This window comes from Zonotrichia leucophrys, chromosome 1 (genome assembly GCF_028769735.1).
Source record: "Zonotrichia leucophrys gambelii isolate GWCS_2022_RI chromosome 1, RI_Zleu_2.0, whole genome shotgun sequence".
NCBI classification, from domain to species: domain Eukaryota; kingdom Metazoa; phylum Chordata; class Aves; order Passeriformes; family Passerellidae; genus Zonotrichia; species Zonotrichia leucophrys.
In genome coordinates, this window is record NC_088169.1 from 14,067,908 (window position 1) to 14,081,902 (window position 13,995).

Here is a 13,995-nt window from a genome sequence, read left to right on the forward strand (position 1 = left end):
GGCCTGGCTTCTCAGACACTGATCAGGAAAACCCAACAGAAAATAAAGCAGAAAGGCTTTAAAGCATCTTGGCAAGCTAAGTCCTGTTGGTACCATGTATATGTCCCGTTACTTTGGTCAGAAACCACTTATTTTCCATACTTCCACCAAAAAAAAAATTAATTCACTACGAGGAATAATTCTGCTTGAAAAATTAGCCAACATATTAGTCTTCAATTCAATTAGCCAGAAACAACTATCCTATCCTATTTGTGAATACTAAATCTCTTCTCCCATTAATGAGAGTTATGTTAAAAAAAACTGCCTAGTGCACATTGCGGTCTGCAGTCCACAAGTGAGAGCAGCCCCTACATCTCTCTTCCTTTCTGAGGAAAGATCTTACAGCAGAATAGCAGGTGCTCTAAGATCAAGACCAAATCCTCATTTTAAAAAGAGTTTTATTAGCAGAAAAGCCTGGTCATTTTATCTATAACCTATGATTAGCTCTAGCTTAGTAATTAATTAATAGTAATCCATTAACAGCTGTGTTGGGGCAGTCTCATTTATAACTATGAGGCACAACAGAGAAAACAGAAGTCTTGAAAACATATATGGGTCCACTGTCACAGTAAACATTCTCACCAAGCAGGACCCCTAGGCCAGAGTGAAATTCCAGTAAAAATTTCTTTGAAAAGCCCAGAACAGAGAAACTTTTCAAGAGTAAATATATTTAAAACATGTATTATGAGGGTCTTCCAAGTCTTAGGAGACTTTTAGTATATGTCAAAGAACAAAACCAAACCAAAATGAGAGCAGATTACTTACCTCATTCTGGTGAGTCTTTGGGTTCTGGATGGTCTTCATGCTGAAGGACATGACCACCAGAGGAGGAGGAGGAGAAAGCTCTTTAACCACGTTCACCAAGCCAGGCTTCATGGCCACAGCCTCCACTTTACACCAGCTGAGTGGCTGATTTGAAGGCTCTGAGGAAACAACACAAACCACCTCCATTCTTCTGGGAACCACAGACAAGGCTTCTCTGATGGCACTGCTGCTCAGAGCACACCCTTCCAATGTTTTGTCCTGGTGGGACAGTCCAAGACACACACTAATCCTGCCCAATTTTTGCTAACTCCCTGGACCTGACTTCCTAGTCAGCAGGAGCTCTTCAACACCAAATAAAAAAGAAAAGGTTTGGATCAAGGTCTGCATAACCCAAAAAATACTTCAGGAAGCTTTACACAGAGTCATCTGTACTGGTATCAGTTCTGTCAGTGACTGAGTGAGCTGCTGAGAGGAGAATCCTCTGGTGTCAGCATTCACACAGTCAGTTCTGCACTGTGCCCCAAAGGATACAGCAGCAACAGATGCAGCTTTTGTCCAGTATGATCAACATCCCTATAATCATGGGAATATGCAGCACACATTGAATAAAGGGTTCTTACCAAACCAAAATAAAGCAGCACAACCACTTCTAAGTGCTACGTGCCAATCATGAGGCAGATTTTAAATTAACAGCTCCACACCACAAACTTTTCCAAGTGTCAGGAAAAAATAAATAAAAATCTAATTCACAAACTAAAAAAAAAACCATCTAGCAGCCATTTGTTCTAAAAAATACATATTTGGAGAAAAAACCCAAATCTTAAGTTATCAAGAGCAGAAAGATGAGACATTTGCAAATCAAGTAAATTTAGCTCCATATCCATGGCATTAGGGTAGTCATCATCAAACAGAGCTGCTAGGCACTGCACAGTCCCTTCTCATAGGCACTGAAAATTATAATTTCATCTGTACAGTGAACAACTTTATACAGATATTTGTCACTCCAAAAAAGGAAGAATAACTTAAAATTTGTACCAGATAATGAAAATTAAGCAGTAAATTGCAAGGTTATAGATAATGAAAATTAAAGCAATAAGTTGCAAGGTTAATGTGAAAAATTATAATTCATCTGTATAATTTAAATTCCCCCTATTACTCTCCAATCTATAACTGTATGTGTTTCCTGGTAACCAGGTATTTCACATGCAAACCACCATACGTGGATTTTTTATTTCCAGCCAGCAGGGTCCTTTGATCTTCTGATTCATCAAGAGAAGTTCCAGGCTAGAGGTGTTGGTTCCAAAGACATGTGAGAATGTTTGTCCCTTCAGGTCTTGGGGAAGCCGAGGGCATTCAGCCTAACAAGTAACAGAGCAGGGAGTCATTTCACCCCTGAAGTCTTCAAGGTTGACAAACCACATTCAGACAGCACCTACAGTACTGAAATCACCCTCATCCCCCACAAGCAAAGCCCTAACCCATAATACCCTACAGTAATTGAGGAAATCACACTATGAGCTCCACTTAAAAAATCAGGTCAGTAATGTAAAAACTCACTGAAGTTTAAGTTCTTCATCCACACTGGACACATCAGCCAAGACTGACAATGATCAGTGACCATTTTAATACAGAAACTGCTCACGTTGTAAACTTAATTAGATAAAAAAGGAAGGTATGATATTTTATCAGATTAATTATACTCACTGAATATTTAACTTCTAGGTATTCAGATTTTGCTGGTACATCGGGAATCTCAAAAGCGTAGTGTTTTTCCACTTTCTATACAAAACAAAGGTATTATATTTTCAGTATCTCCCAATTGAATATTCATTCTGTCCAATAAGAAAGCTAAAGAAAAAAAGGCCAGGCAAAACACACATTTCAAATATCATGGGCTTGATCATATATTACCAATTCTGCAACTCATTACAACCGGCTGAAGACAGTAAGAATATTTTAGAGTCTGTTTTTAACCTCTAAATGTTTTCTTAGCATCAAGAGTTTCTACAGAATTGACTTGCAAGTATACTAACCACTACCAAAAAAAACACCTAGCAGTTAGGCAAACTCAGAAATATTCTTTAAATTCACAGCTTTCAGACATACTCATGAGAACTGGTGCCTGCAGATCACTGCAAAATCCCAAAATGGCTGAGATGGAAAGGGAACTCCAGGCATTGTCTAGTGCAGCTGCCTGCTCAGAGCTTGGTCAATCACAGCGGGTTGCTCAGGGCTCTCTCCAGCCAGACATGAATATTCCCAAGGATGGAGACTCCATAGCCTCTCTAGGGCAACCTGTGCTAGTGTTTCATCTCCCTTACAGTAAAGCAGTGTTTCAGCTTCTGATAAATTTCACCTGTTTCAAATGTTATCTGTTGCTCTTGTCCTCCATTGGGCACCAGCAAGAAGTATGCCAGTCATCTTTACTAATGCTCATCAAAGATTGATAAACAATTAAAAGATCTGCACTGCCAATCCCTTGCCCTGAACTTTCTCTTCTGCAGGCTGAGCAGTCCCAGGTTTCTCAGCTTCTCCTCACATGACAGATACTCCAGGCCCTGTAACTATCTTGGTGGTGCTATTGTGGATTTGTTCCAGTAGCACACATCATTCCTCACACAGAGGAGCTCAGCTGAACACAGCAGGTGCTCACCAAGGCTGCAAAGGGGAAAGGACCAGCTCTTGACACTGCTGGTAATGCCCATGGCAGCCCTGTCCCCAAGGCTACAGGGTTGGCTCTTGCCCAACCTTGTACCAAGAGCAGGTCCTTTCCTGCAAGGCTGCTTTCAGCCAGTCAGCCACCATCACCTACTAATGCCTGAGGCTATTCCAGTCTTCATACAGGACCACTTCCTTTTTTTTGGTAGTTGATGGGATTCCTATAGGTCATAAGATATATCCAGCCTGTCTAAATTCCTTTGACAGCACATCCATCTGGTATATCAGCCTCTCCTGGTTTTGTACTGCCTGCAGACTTGCCCTGTGTGTGCTCCATGCAACCACCCAAATCATTAACAGGATGCTCAGCAGGACTGGATCCAGAATCAGCCCTTGGGGTGCGCCTCTAGGGACTGGCCTCCACCTAGATTTTGTGCCAGTGATCACAGCTTTGAGCCCAGTAGGGCACCTGGTTTTCAGCCCATCCCTCTGCCCACTTCACTGGCCCCCTCCCCATCATTTGTCTGTGAGGATGCCATGGCAGGCAGCACTCACAGCCTTACTGGAGGCAAGACAAACAACAGTCACTGCTCTCCTCCTGTCCACCAAAGCAGTTCATGTCTTCCCAGAAGGCCACCAGCTTGGGGAAGTATCTTTTTCCCTCTGTGAATCTGCACCAAACACTCCCAAACACCTTCTGACATTAGCCAGCTCCCTCTGCACACACAGGGGTGCATCCCATCAGATCCCACTTACCTTTATCTGTCCAATTTGTTTAAATGTGCCCTAATCTGATCCTCCTCCTCTGAGGACAAGTCTTCTTTGCTTCAGGCTTTCCTTCAGGTCTCTTGGCCATCAGAGACTGCTAAAAGTTGGACTAAGCAGTGAAGACCAAGGTGAAGAAGACATGCAGTATCAGAGCTTATTCCATGACCTCTGTCACCACATGGCCTGTCCCTGTCAGTAGCACTTTTCTCCTAGTCTGCCTGTACCTACAGCAGCCTTTCCTACTGGTCTATGTCTCTCTCAACAGACTCAGCTCCAGGTGGGATTTGCCTTTCCTGTCTCCACCATGATGTCCCTTCCAAAAGCCCAACCTCTAATCCTGACCAGCTCTGTGCCCACCTTCAGGCAGGCTCCATGCATTCCCACTGCCCTGATCCACAAAAGGGCTTCCTTCCCCCTCCTTGCTATCCCAGCCCGCCTTAACCACACCCTACCCACTATGTCTGTGATCCCAGCCAGACTTATCCCTGTAACTGCACACAACTCCTCCCTTTTGTGCAGCTTTTGTGTACCAGCACTCCAGAGAGGAACCCAAGAGAGATGATTTCCCAACCATCTGCCAGCTTTCATCACATGCTCACAGGAGATCATTTCTGTGACTCTACTTTATTTTTCATTTAAGTGACTTAGGTTTCACTAGAAAGTAGTCCAGTTTGTTTATGTACCTCTAACTAAGACAGTAAAGAAGTCTGAAGTTAAGTATCACTTCTGCTTTCCTCAAGAACAATAACAATTTTCTATAACACAGCTTGTCAGTTTCTAAGAATAACTACTTTCTTTTTCCAAAATATTACAATATCCTGTGCAACAGTGTTCTGGCACCTGCTGAAATGCCATATTCTACCATGTCATATCTGTGTTCTGCCCTGTAGTACTTTACAAACCATCTGCACCATGTTACATACTGTTATTATATTACAACTATGCTAGCACATTAATTTACTACAGGAATTCCTAGAGGCACCTTAAATTAAAAATCACATTTCTCACTGGACAATGCACTGTGTTCACCATTTTCTACACCAGACTCAGCATAATATGCCACTGGAGAATGTTCAATAAGAAAAAGCAAAATCACCATAAATGGGAATGAAATTTTTAAATTAACAAAATACATACACAGTTAGGCAAACTTGAAGTTATTTGGTTTGGGGGTTGAAAGGCTGGAGTTTTTTTCCTTGAATTAACAGCATCAGCAATAGTTCCCTCAGGGTACTACAAGAGGTGCTGTTGGAAGCTTGCTACTTCATGTGCTACTGCAGGTGTAAGGCTGCAAAGCCCAGGCAGGAGAGGTGAGGGACCTCTGCTATAAATAGGAGGCAGACAAATCCAGAAAATACTATGGCATCAACAGTTTCATGGAAACACAAGTGTAACATAACTTGACAGAAGAGCACCACTATGAACAGATCAGCATTGCAAATTAACCATGCAAATGTAGATCTGAACTGCTGAGCCACAGCAGCACCTAACAGGAGCAGATCAGAGCTGTGACATAATAGAAGGCAATAGCAAAAAGAAGCAATAGATACATTGCTTTTAGCACATATCACTGCTGCTCCCCCGCCTCTTTTTTTAATTTTAATAAAAACCTCTCAGGCTTTAAACAAGTTCTTGTTGCAAACTAGGATGAACATAGTATAAAAATAGTCAGCTGTAGTGTTTCATCTGCGTTATTGCACAGAGCTCAGCTCAATTACACCAGTCTGGTCATAACTCAGTGAATGAATGCTTGCTGCAGAATAATCTGCCCTTCAAGTGGCCCTTCAGAGAGCAGAAATGAGCAGCAGTGATTAGCTGCTAAGTTCCCAAGTGGAGTAAGGCTGCTTTCAAATTGATTTGTGAAGACTTGCTAACTTGGCAGCAGTGCAACCCATTGAAGCTACAATTAGCAGCAGGTGCAGCAGGAAATTATACAGCTTAAGTGTGTTCAAAGGGACAAAGTTGGGAGCTGGCAAGGCCAAGAGAACAACCTGCCTCAGTGTCTCCACATCATCACAAAGAGGGATATTCTGAATAAAAGAACTCTGTCAGTAAAAGAACTCTGTCAGGGATGTCAGTAACCCTCCTGATTTCCAGCCAATGATGGAAGAAGAGTGATTATCAGTTTCACAGAACTATGCAAACACTGAGACTTCACCTTACTCTGAATGCATTGCTCACAAGCCTCACCGGAGCAGCACAGCCATTTGTTTGAAGTCTTTCAAAACAACAACCCTTAACAGCACAGCACTGAACCACTGGCTGCACATCACAGAGCAGGGGAGATCTTCTAAATCCCAGTAGCCCTTTACTACATAGAGTCACAACTGGGTGAAGATCACGTCTTTGGGGCATTCCTTTAGGCGAATGTCACAAACCATTTCAATTCAGAGCCCTGCACACCCCTATGGACACGCAGATGCAAGGGCTGTGTAACTACACCTTGTCTCTGGTGGTATGAGTACAATGAAAAGGAGGTTGATGGCTCCTTGTGAAAAACAAAGTCAGGTAAATTCAGGTATCTAAGGGAGGAAGAGAAAAAAAAGAGGGCACAGTAATGGGACAACCCCATTACTTCTACAATTATCTTGCAGAAAGCACAAAGCCTCCCTGCTGCAGAGGCATAAGCCTGGCCAGATTTGGTGCCACTTGTTCAATTTTGTGTAATCTGGAACATCTGAGTCACTGCAATACTATCTTTGAATACTCCTCCTAGGACCCCACTAACAGCCCTGCTCTACCATCCTCTACTTTCTCTTACCTCCCATATTACTACTGCCATACCTTCCTACTATCTCCAGTTCTTATTAAACCCTACCAGAATGCAGTAACTATCAGAATCAGCAGAATATTACACAAGAAAAATAAAGCTGGATAGCTTTTATCCTTTTAATAAAACCCAGTTTACTTAAGAATTCAAAATAATTTGAAATCTTACTCTTCAGAAACAATTCTGGTAAGTTATTTCAGAGCTTCCCTGCGCCAGCTATGCTGCCTAATTTATTCATGAATTAAAAATTACAAATTCACTCTTTTGCTAAAACTCTCCTTTAAATAGCTCTCTGGCTGTTCATCCCCTTTTAATGTTTCTAGAGAGCAAACAGGTCTGATCATTATTCTTCACTTTACTAGCTAAAAAAAATTAAAGCTCTTTCACAGTCATCTCTGGTATAACTGTCCTTTTGTCTCATCCTTCTAATTGCCATCTTTTGTACCAGGAGTCACTTGAGTTAATCTTTCCTCTTTCCTTTCACCCTTTAATGATGGTGATCAAGTGTTACAATATTTAAGGGAAAATCACAACAGTGTCTTAGTGCTCCCACTTCCCCACTCCTGTGTTACATCCAAGGACCCCACGTGCTGCAGCTGCAAAAGGCCCAAAACTGTTGGGTCTTCTGCCCTGAGTTCTGTGTAAGCTCAGTAAAAATTTGACAGGTTTTACCTTGATTTTAAAGAGCCTTCTTTGAATGTTCAACTACATTACTCTACTACTTCATTCACATTATTCTCACTTGGCACACCATGGAAAAGATGGTCTCCCAAAATTCTGTAAGCAGAACTTCACCTTTTGAGATCTTTCTCCCTCCTTCCTTTCTAGAATACAAGTGTACTCCTTTCTTTTGATGAAAAATTTTCTTTGAGTTCTCTCCCTCATTCCTGAAAGGATTTTTGAACAGTGAGCTATCAGCAACTTGTTTTTTTATCTATTGTTAAATTTACTCCTTTCAGAATAAATTTACTCCTGATTCCACATGTAGTTATGTTATAATCAAGTATACAAGATAAAAACAGAAAACTGAAAAATCTACATTTACATCAGTTTTGAGAGAAAAAATATGCTAGAGAAAAAAGGTTTCACAAAGTACTGATGTCACATCCATTTTCCCTGAACTCAGTAAATAACACACTAAGCTACAAGTTGCTGAAAAGATGTCCTGTCTTGCATGATTTCAGTATTTGAGAAACACTGCTCACGTTTTCACTTTAACAACTGAAACTTTCAGAATGAGTCTAGCTAGTTTTGCATGAGATGACCTCCTGAGAATCTTCCCAACCTGAATTATCACACAAACTGTTTTTATTTTCCCTCATTTACATATTGTTAAATTCCATTCTTCCTGCATTTTTACTTGTCATCTCACTTCCTGATTAACTATTCAGGAATGAATCCTGTAAAATCACAAGATTGCCAGGATGGGGAAAGTTACATCTAATGAAAATCAGCTTTGCCAGACTAATGACACATTACTTCAAGAAATATAAACTTTTCTGAGTACTTCAGTCAGAACAGATTTTTCCCCTAAGCTGAATGTTTGCCACATTTCCCCACCCAAGCTTCCCACCTCTGCCCTCCCCTGTAAAAGACAAATGCTCTATGTAAATGGACAATAAAGCTCTGACACTAGCAAACTAATTCAGTCCAAATCTGCAACATTCTCAGCAGTATCAGCTCTTTTCCTGCAGACTCCTGACAAGTATTATATTAATATATTATATTAATTTATGTGCAAAGTTTCCATCATAGCAACATTTTGTTTTTCCAATGTCATTTTAAAGATTTGTTGAGCAAACAGAGCACAGCGAAGTAACACTTTTAAGACTACTGCCCATCACTCTAAGCACAGAACAGCTTTCAAGACTGAATGAGAGTCCTCACTTGTTACCTCCTGCACAGCCACACTATGACAATCCACGCTCTGAGCAGCATGCACTCTACAAGATAAATCTGTGAAGGTGAGAAGAAGGATGAGGCATGCCAAGAGATAAAGTTCAATAAGATGTCTGGTCAAATGCAAAGACAGGGTAATCCCAGAGTACTGATTTATCTGCTGGACAACACAATCTTTCATTATAAACTGACAACATGAGCTGTTACTAAAGCTTTAGGTATCAGAACTTCTATCTGTTCTGCATTCTCAAAAACAGCTCAGCAAGCCTGTCTGACACTCAGCTCAGTTTTAAAGAAGCTAACGAGTGACTATTTACAAAAACATTGTTTAAACTTCTGGTGGAATATTCATGTTGCAGATTTACCATTCTTAAAGGAATATAGGTATTTTTGATGATTTTTACAAGCAGCTAAATTTACACATATCAGGAGTTATATATCTGCAATTTGGCACAGCCTCCTTCCCTGGACAATGTTTCAACAGCCTTCCCACCTTACAAACCAGAACAAGAGAAAATGACCAAACAGGATGCTTGCAAACAAACCTTGGATTTGAACTTCATGATCTTGTACTTTGGTGAAATGGTGTCATTAAATTCCTTGAAAACACTCATTATAGTTACTGGAGTCTCTGTCTCTTTACCAGAAGATAGGTCGATTTCCTCAAAAACAGAAGTGAGGTTTTACAAATTAACAAAAATGTCAGCAGAAATGACAATATGTTGAATATAATTTGCTATTATGAATCATGTATCTCTTTTTTTTGGAAGAGCTAAAATGCAATCAGCCAAGAAATCGCAAATTTAGAAAATATTACTTGAAACAGAGGGTTAAAAAGCACTAAATTCTCCAGACTTCAAGACCACCTTATTTGCAAAGCAGCAAAAGATAAAAAATTGTCTGCCTTTGTTAGTTAGGGTCAGGGAAAGTCACAGGGCTCTACTCTGCAGCTCACATGTGATACACACATTGTTTTTAACTTTATCACCTACATCAGACAACACTGGCTTCCAACAGCTTCCATAAACACTGCTAAACTCCCAACCTGCCATAAGCAGGATGAAAGGCACTTATGTTTGACGTGTTTAAAAGTCACACTTACTGTTTCACGTGGCAGCAGATAAACAGTTCTCTCAATATTTTTCACTGTCACACAACAGCTGACATAGGTGTTTGCAGATTCAATCCAAACTTTGCCAAACAAAAATACCACACCTAAGGAAGAAGGGCATAGAATTCAATATGCAGTTTTACAATTAATCATTTCTAATCTTGCTTGAAGCAGCTTATAATGTATTCTTGCATTGAAACACAACCATTGCTGTGTTAGGTCCTTGAACAACAAACCTTCCCAATGCATCAGCACATTCTAAATGGTTTTAAACACCAGCTTTACAAACAGACACCTGTATCATTCTTCCTGTCTCTACCTCCATTGCTATAGTAACACCTGGTATGTAAAATCCAAAATGGCATTTCACAGCCAGTCTCAAAATTCTGTTCTGATATTCCATTGCTGCCTGTATTAGTTTGATAATCCCTGGAGAGAGAGAGGAAGGAGAAAGATGTCAGTGAAAGCTGAAGATGGTGAGAATGCCTATGCTGTCAATCAATCCTCTCACATGTGTTAACTCCAGTTCTCCACTCCTCACCTAGACCACTACAATTGACTCCTTTTCCCTACACTTCAGTACCCTGGGATCAAGGCTCAATGACCAATAAAACGTGTAGAAAAACATTCTGAAGACAACAATAGAAGCTGACCAGCTTTCAAGTGACTATTTTTAACAAATGAGGACACCAAAAGATGCATGACATTCCTAGGAATCCTGGGTGCCAAGACAGCAGTGTAACCCAGGGAGACACTCAGAAAGATCATACAGAGCAGGACTAAAGGCAACTGACTTCACTGTGGACAATGTCCTTACAGTACATGCACACCTTTGGGACCAGAGATCTTGGCAATAGAACAAAATGCTGCAAACTGCCAATCAAATCATGTCAAACTTAAAAATAACACAGTACCAAGGCACTCAACTGTCACAAACAGTTTGCAAATTACAAGTACAAAAAACATCCAACTACAGCTCAGAAACCTGGCTTTACCAGGTTCCCTTCAAGCTCCAAATAATTTGGAATTTGATTATATTGAAGACACTCTTCCTACAGCACACTACTATCGATGAAAACAGAAATATCCGTGGCTGAGACTGCCTCAGAAACAGGGTTTCATGCATAGAATCTGCATTTCTCCTTGGCCTGGCAATGCACAAACAAGCCCTTGGTTAAGAGTTATAACTTATCTTTGCCAGCAGATCTATCAGACATAAAGGCACCTTTCTTACTCCATTAGATCAAAGATAAATCAGTGAAGATGCACTAGGATGGATGACAGAGTCAACGTGACAGGCTATGAAAAATCATTTTCTGAGTGCTTGGAATAGATGTGCACAAGACTACTTTTGTCAAGGACAGAGAATGCTGTGGTTTTGAAGATGATGAGAGCAAGGATACAAGTTTCAGCTGCACAAAGTATCTTAAGAAATTTTAATACAGAGGCAATCTTGAAGATTTAGACAGTTTGAATAGAAGTATCGAGAAAGAGCTCCAATTGCAGATCTAAGTGACAGGGAAGATGAAGTTCTTGTCCCCAGCAATCTTTTACTTTTTTGTTAAGGGATAAAAAAACCCTCCTTAGATAGGTTTGTATCATATGGAAAGATGAAACAGAGAGAGACTACAAAACAGTAACTGACTGCTTGAACAGCCGGAAATATTAAGAGCATGGAGTAGTTAATCTGTCAGAGGAATACATATAAGCAGGGGAGTAGAAAGAAAGAAGGATACATGAGCCAGTCAAAGATAGGGTAAAAAGCTGCCTGGATTACAAAGACAAACTTTTATCAACTCCAGCACAGAGAAATAAGTGGTCTTAATAAGTGGTCAGACTTCACAGAATTAGATTAATTTAGAATGGAAGGAACCTTTTGAGATCATCCAGTTGAACGCTGGCACACAGTATCACCCCCACAGACAGTAAAAGCAGAACTAACTTCAAACAGTTTCCAGAGACATTTCATGCAAAACCAAAAAAAAAACCCAAAAATCAACTGAGATATATCAGGCCCTATCCCCTGCAAGACTATGGAAAGAATAAAGCAAGAAAAATACAAATAAAGCTTAAAAATCAAAGCCTGTGAAAAGAAAGATCATGCTACTAAATGAACCAAAAGGTAAGCAAAGTCAAGACACAGGGAAAATGTCTTGCAGAGGGGAAAAAAATAAGGGCAGGTTTTATTCGTTATTTCTTTAAAATGTTAATAGGATCACAATTCTCGAGTTCTCTGCCTAAGATCATAAAGGGAATTATGAAAAGTAAGCCTCCAAAAAATCATTAAGTTTGAAAGAGTCTTATGATTATGCTATAGTATTTACTCTTCAGGCAATGCATTTGACATCACAGCAAATGAGGCACAAACAAAGATCATGAACATGTTAAACAAAAAGCAATATCAAAATTTTCTCTTCTACATTACTAATTGAAAACAGGTGCAGTCTTTATTATTCAATCCTGAAAAAGTCATAATGAGAAAAGAACACTCCTTGCATGCAAGGAACAGAAATCCTTTCATAATTATGTTCCATTCAGCAATCACTGACTTAAAAGACAAAAAAAAAGGAAAAATAACAATAGCGGGTTCTTTACAAGTAGCAATTTTATATTAGAGCCATTGATTTCATCAAGATATCTGTGATTATTACCACTCCCATCACCAAGCTGTTCAGCCCAGCAGAGTCTCATATTTAAGTTTGGCATCCCAACTCACAATAAAAGGTGTTAACAAAGAAATGTATCTCACACAGTGCTTACAGCTAAAACTGAAAAAAACCTCCACCAACATGTGAAAGAACCTTCTGGTAAACACACATGAAGCACAGACTAGAAACCCAATATCCTAAAGCTGCTGATGAAATGAGAGGATGGATGGGAAGTGCTCAGAACACGTGAACACAAACTGTTTTGTCAGAGATCAGAATGATGCAATTTGAAGACTATGAGAGCTAGCAATCTTAATTAGAAGACAACCTTCAAGATTTAGATAGTTTGAATTAGGGGATACAAGAGAGACCTTGTATTTTTCAGACCACCTTCCTTCCTTGACAGACATAACTTCCTTTGCATAAACTTTCAGGCAACTGCTATAGTTCAGGCTTTTTATTCATCCACGTGAATTTTGAGCCACTTTTCCAAAAACAAGAAAGCATGCTCAGTTGTTGCATCACTGAGCAAGAAATTAACAACTTCAGCTTGCTCCTGGAGTGTGTAAAGTTTTAAGAAAGGTAATGGGTCACCAACACTGAACAGTGCTAGTAGGTCCCTTTTACTTCCCTACCTCTATCCTAGGCCAAGAGATGACCCTCTGACCCCACAGTGCCCTGCTCTGCCTCTTCTGTACAGGGGTACAGAAATACAAGAGATCTTAGAACATCTTAGACACATAAAGCAACCGGATGTAATTCAGTCAAAAACCCCAATTTTCAAAAAACAAAATCTGAACAAAAAGAATCAGATTAGTATTTTCTGCCTTAGCTGAACAGTTACCTGGCTGACTGAACTGATCTTCATAAGCATCCAGCCAATAAAATCTGAACACTTGATCATCACTTTCCCCATTCACCAGTGGAAGGAGATTGGGGTCCAGTTGAACTTCTGCTGCTACTAGATCAGCTTCATCCTCATCAATTCTGTCCCAACATGAGAGACCTGGGAGAGAACAATTTCTGCAGGTTTTGCAGAAGAATAAAAAAACAATTAAAACTGTGCCTTTGCTATAATTACCATTTTGCTTTTTTCCAGGCCTATATTCTCACACCTTTTGTTTCTCTTTCCACTACCAAGCAACATTCCCAACAGTTGGGTTACCTCAGGTTTCTTCTGCAAAGAGGGATGGAGTGACAAAGACAGAAACCCACATTTAAGTATGGGCCTTGAGACCACACACAGGCTTTGAAAATCAGTCACCTGCTATTTCAGCCTAGGTCAATTCAATTCTTCACATATCAAATATATCCATCCATCCATACAAGTTGCTTAG

General features: G+C 40.1%; 1 protein-coding gene across 1 annotated transcript in view; it reads right to left on the bottom strand.

Moving 5' to 3' along the window:
- POLA1 (DNA polymerase alpha 1, catalytic subunit) overlaps positions 1-13,995 on the bottom strand; it is a 184,202-nt gene that overhangs the window by 162,306 nt on the left and 7,901 nt on the right. Inside the window, 6 exon segments of the mRNA XM_064707038.1 lie at positions 805-962; positions 2,024-2,162; positions 2,509-2,583; positions 9,445-9,561; positions 10,002-10,114; positions 13,503-13,681. Of these exon segments, the coding sequence (XP_064563108.1) occupies positions 805-962; positions 2,024-2,162; positions 2,509-2,583; positions 9,445-9,561; positions 10,002-10,114; positions 13,503-13,681 (781 nt within the window).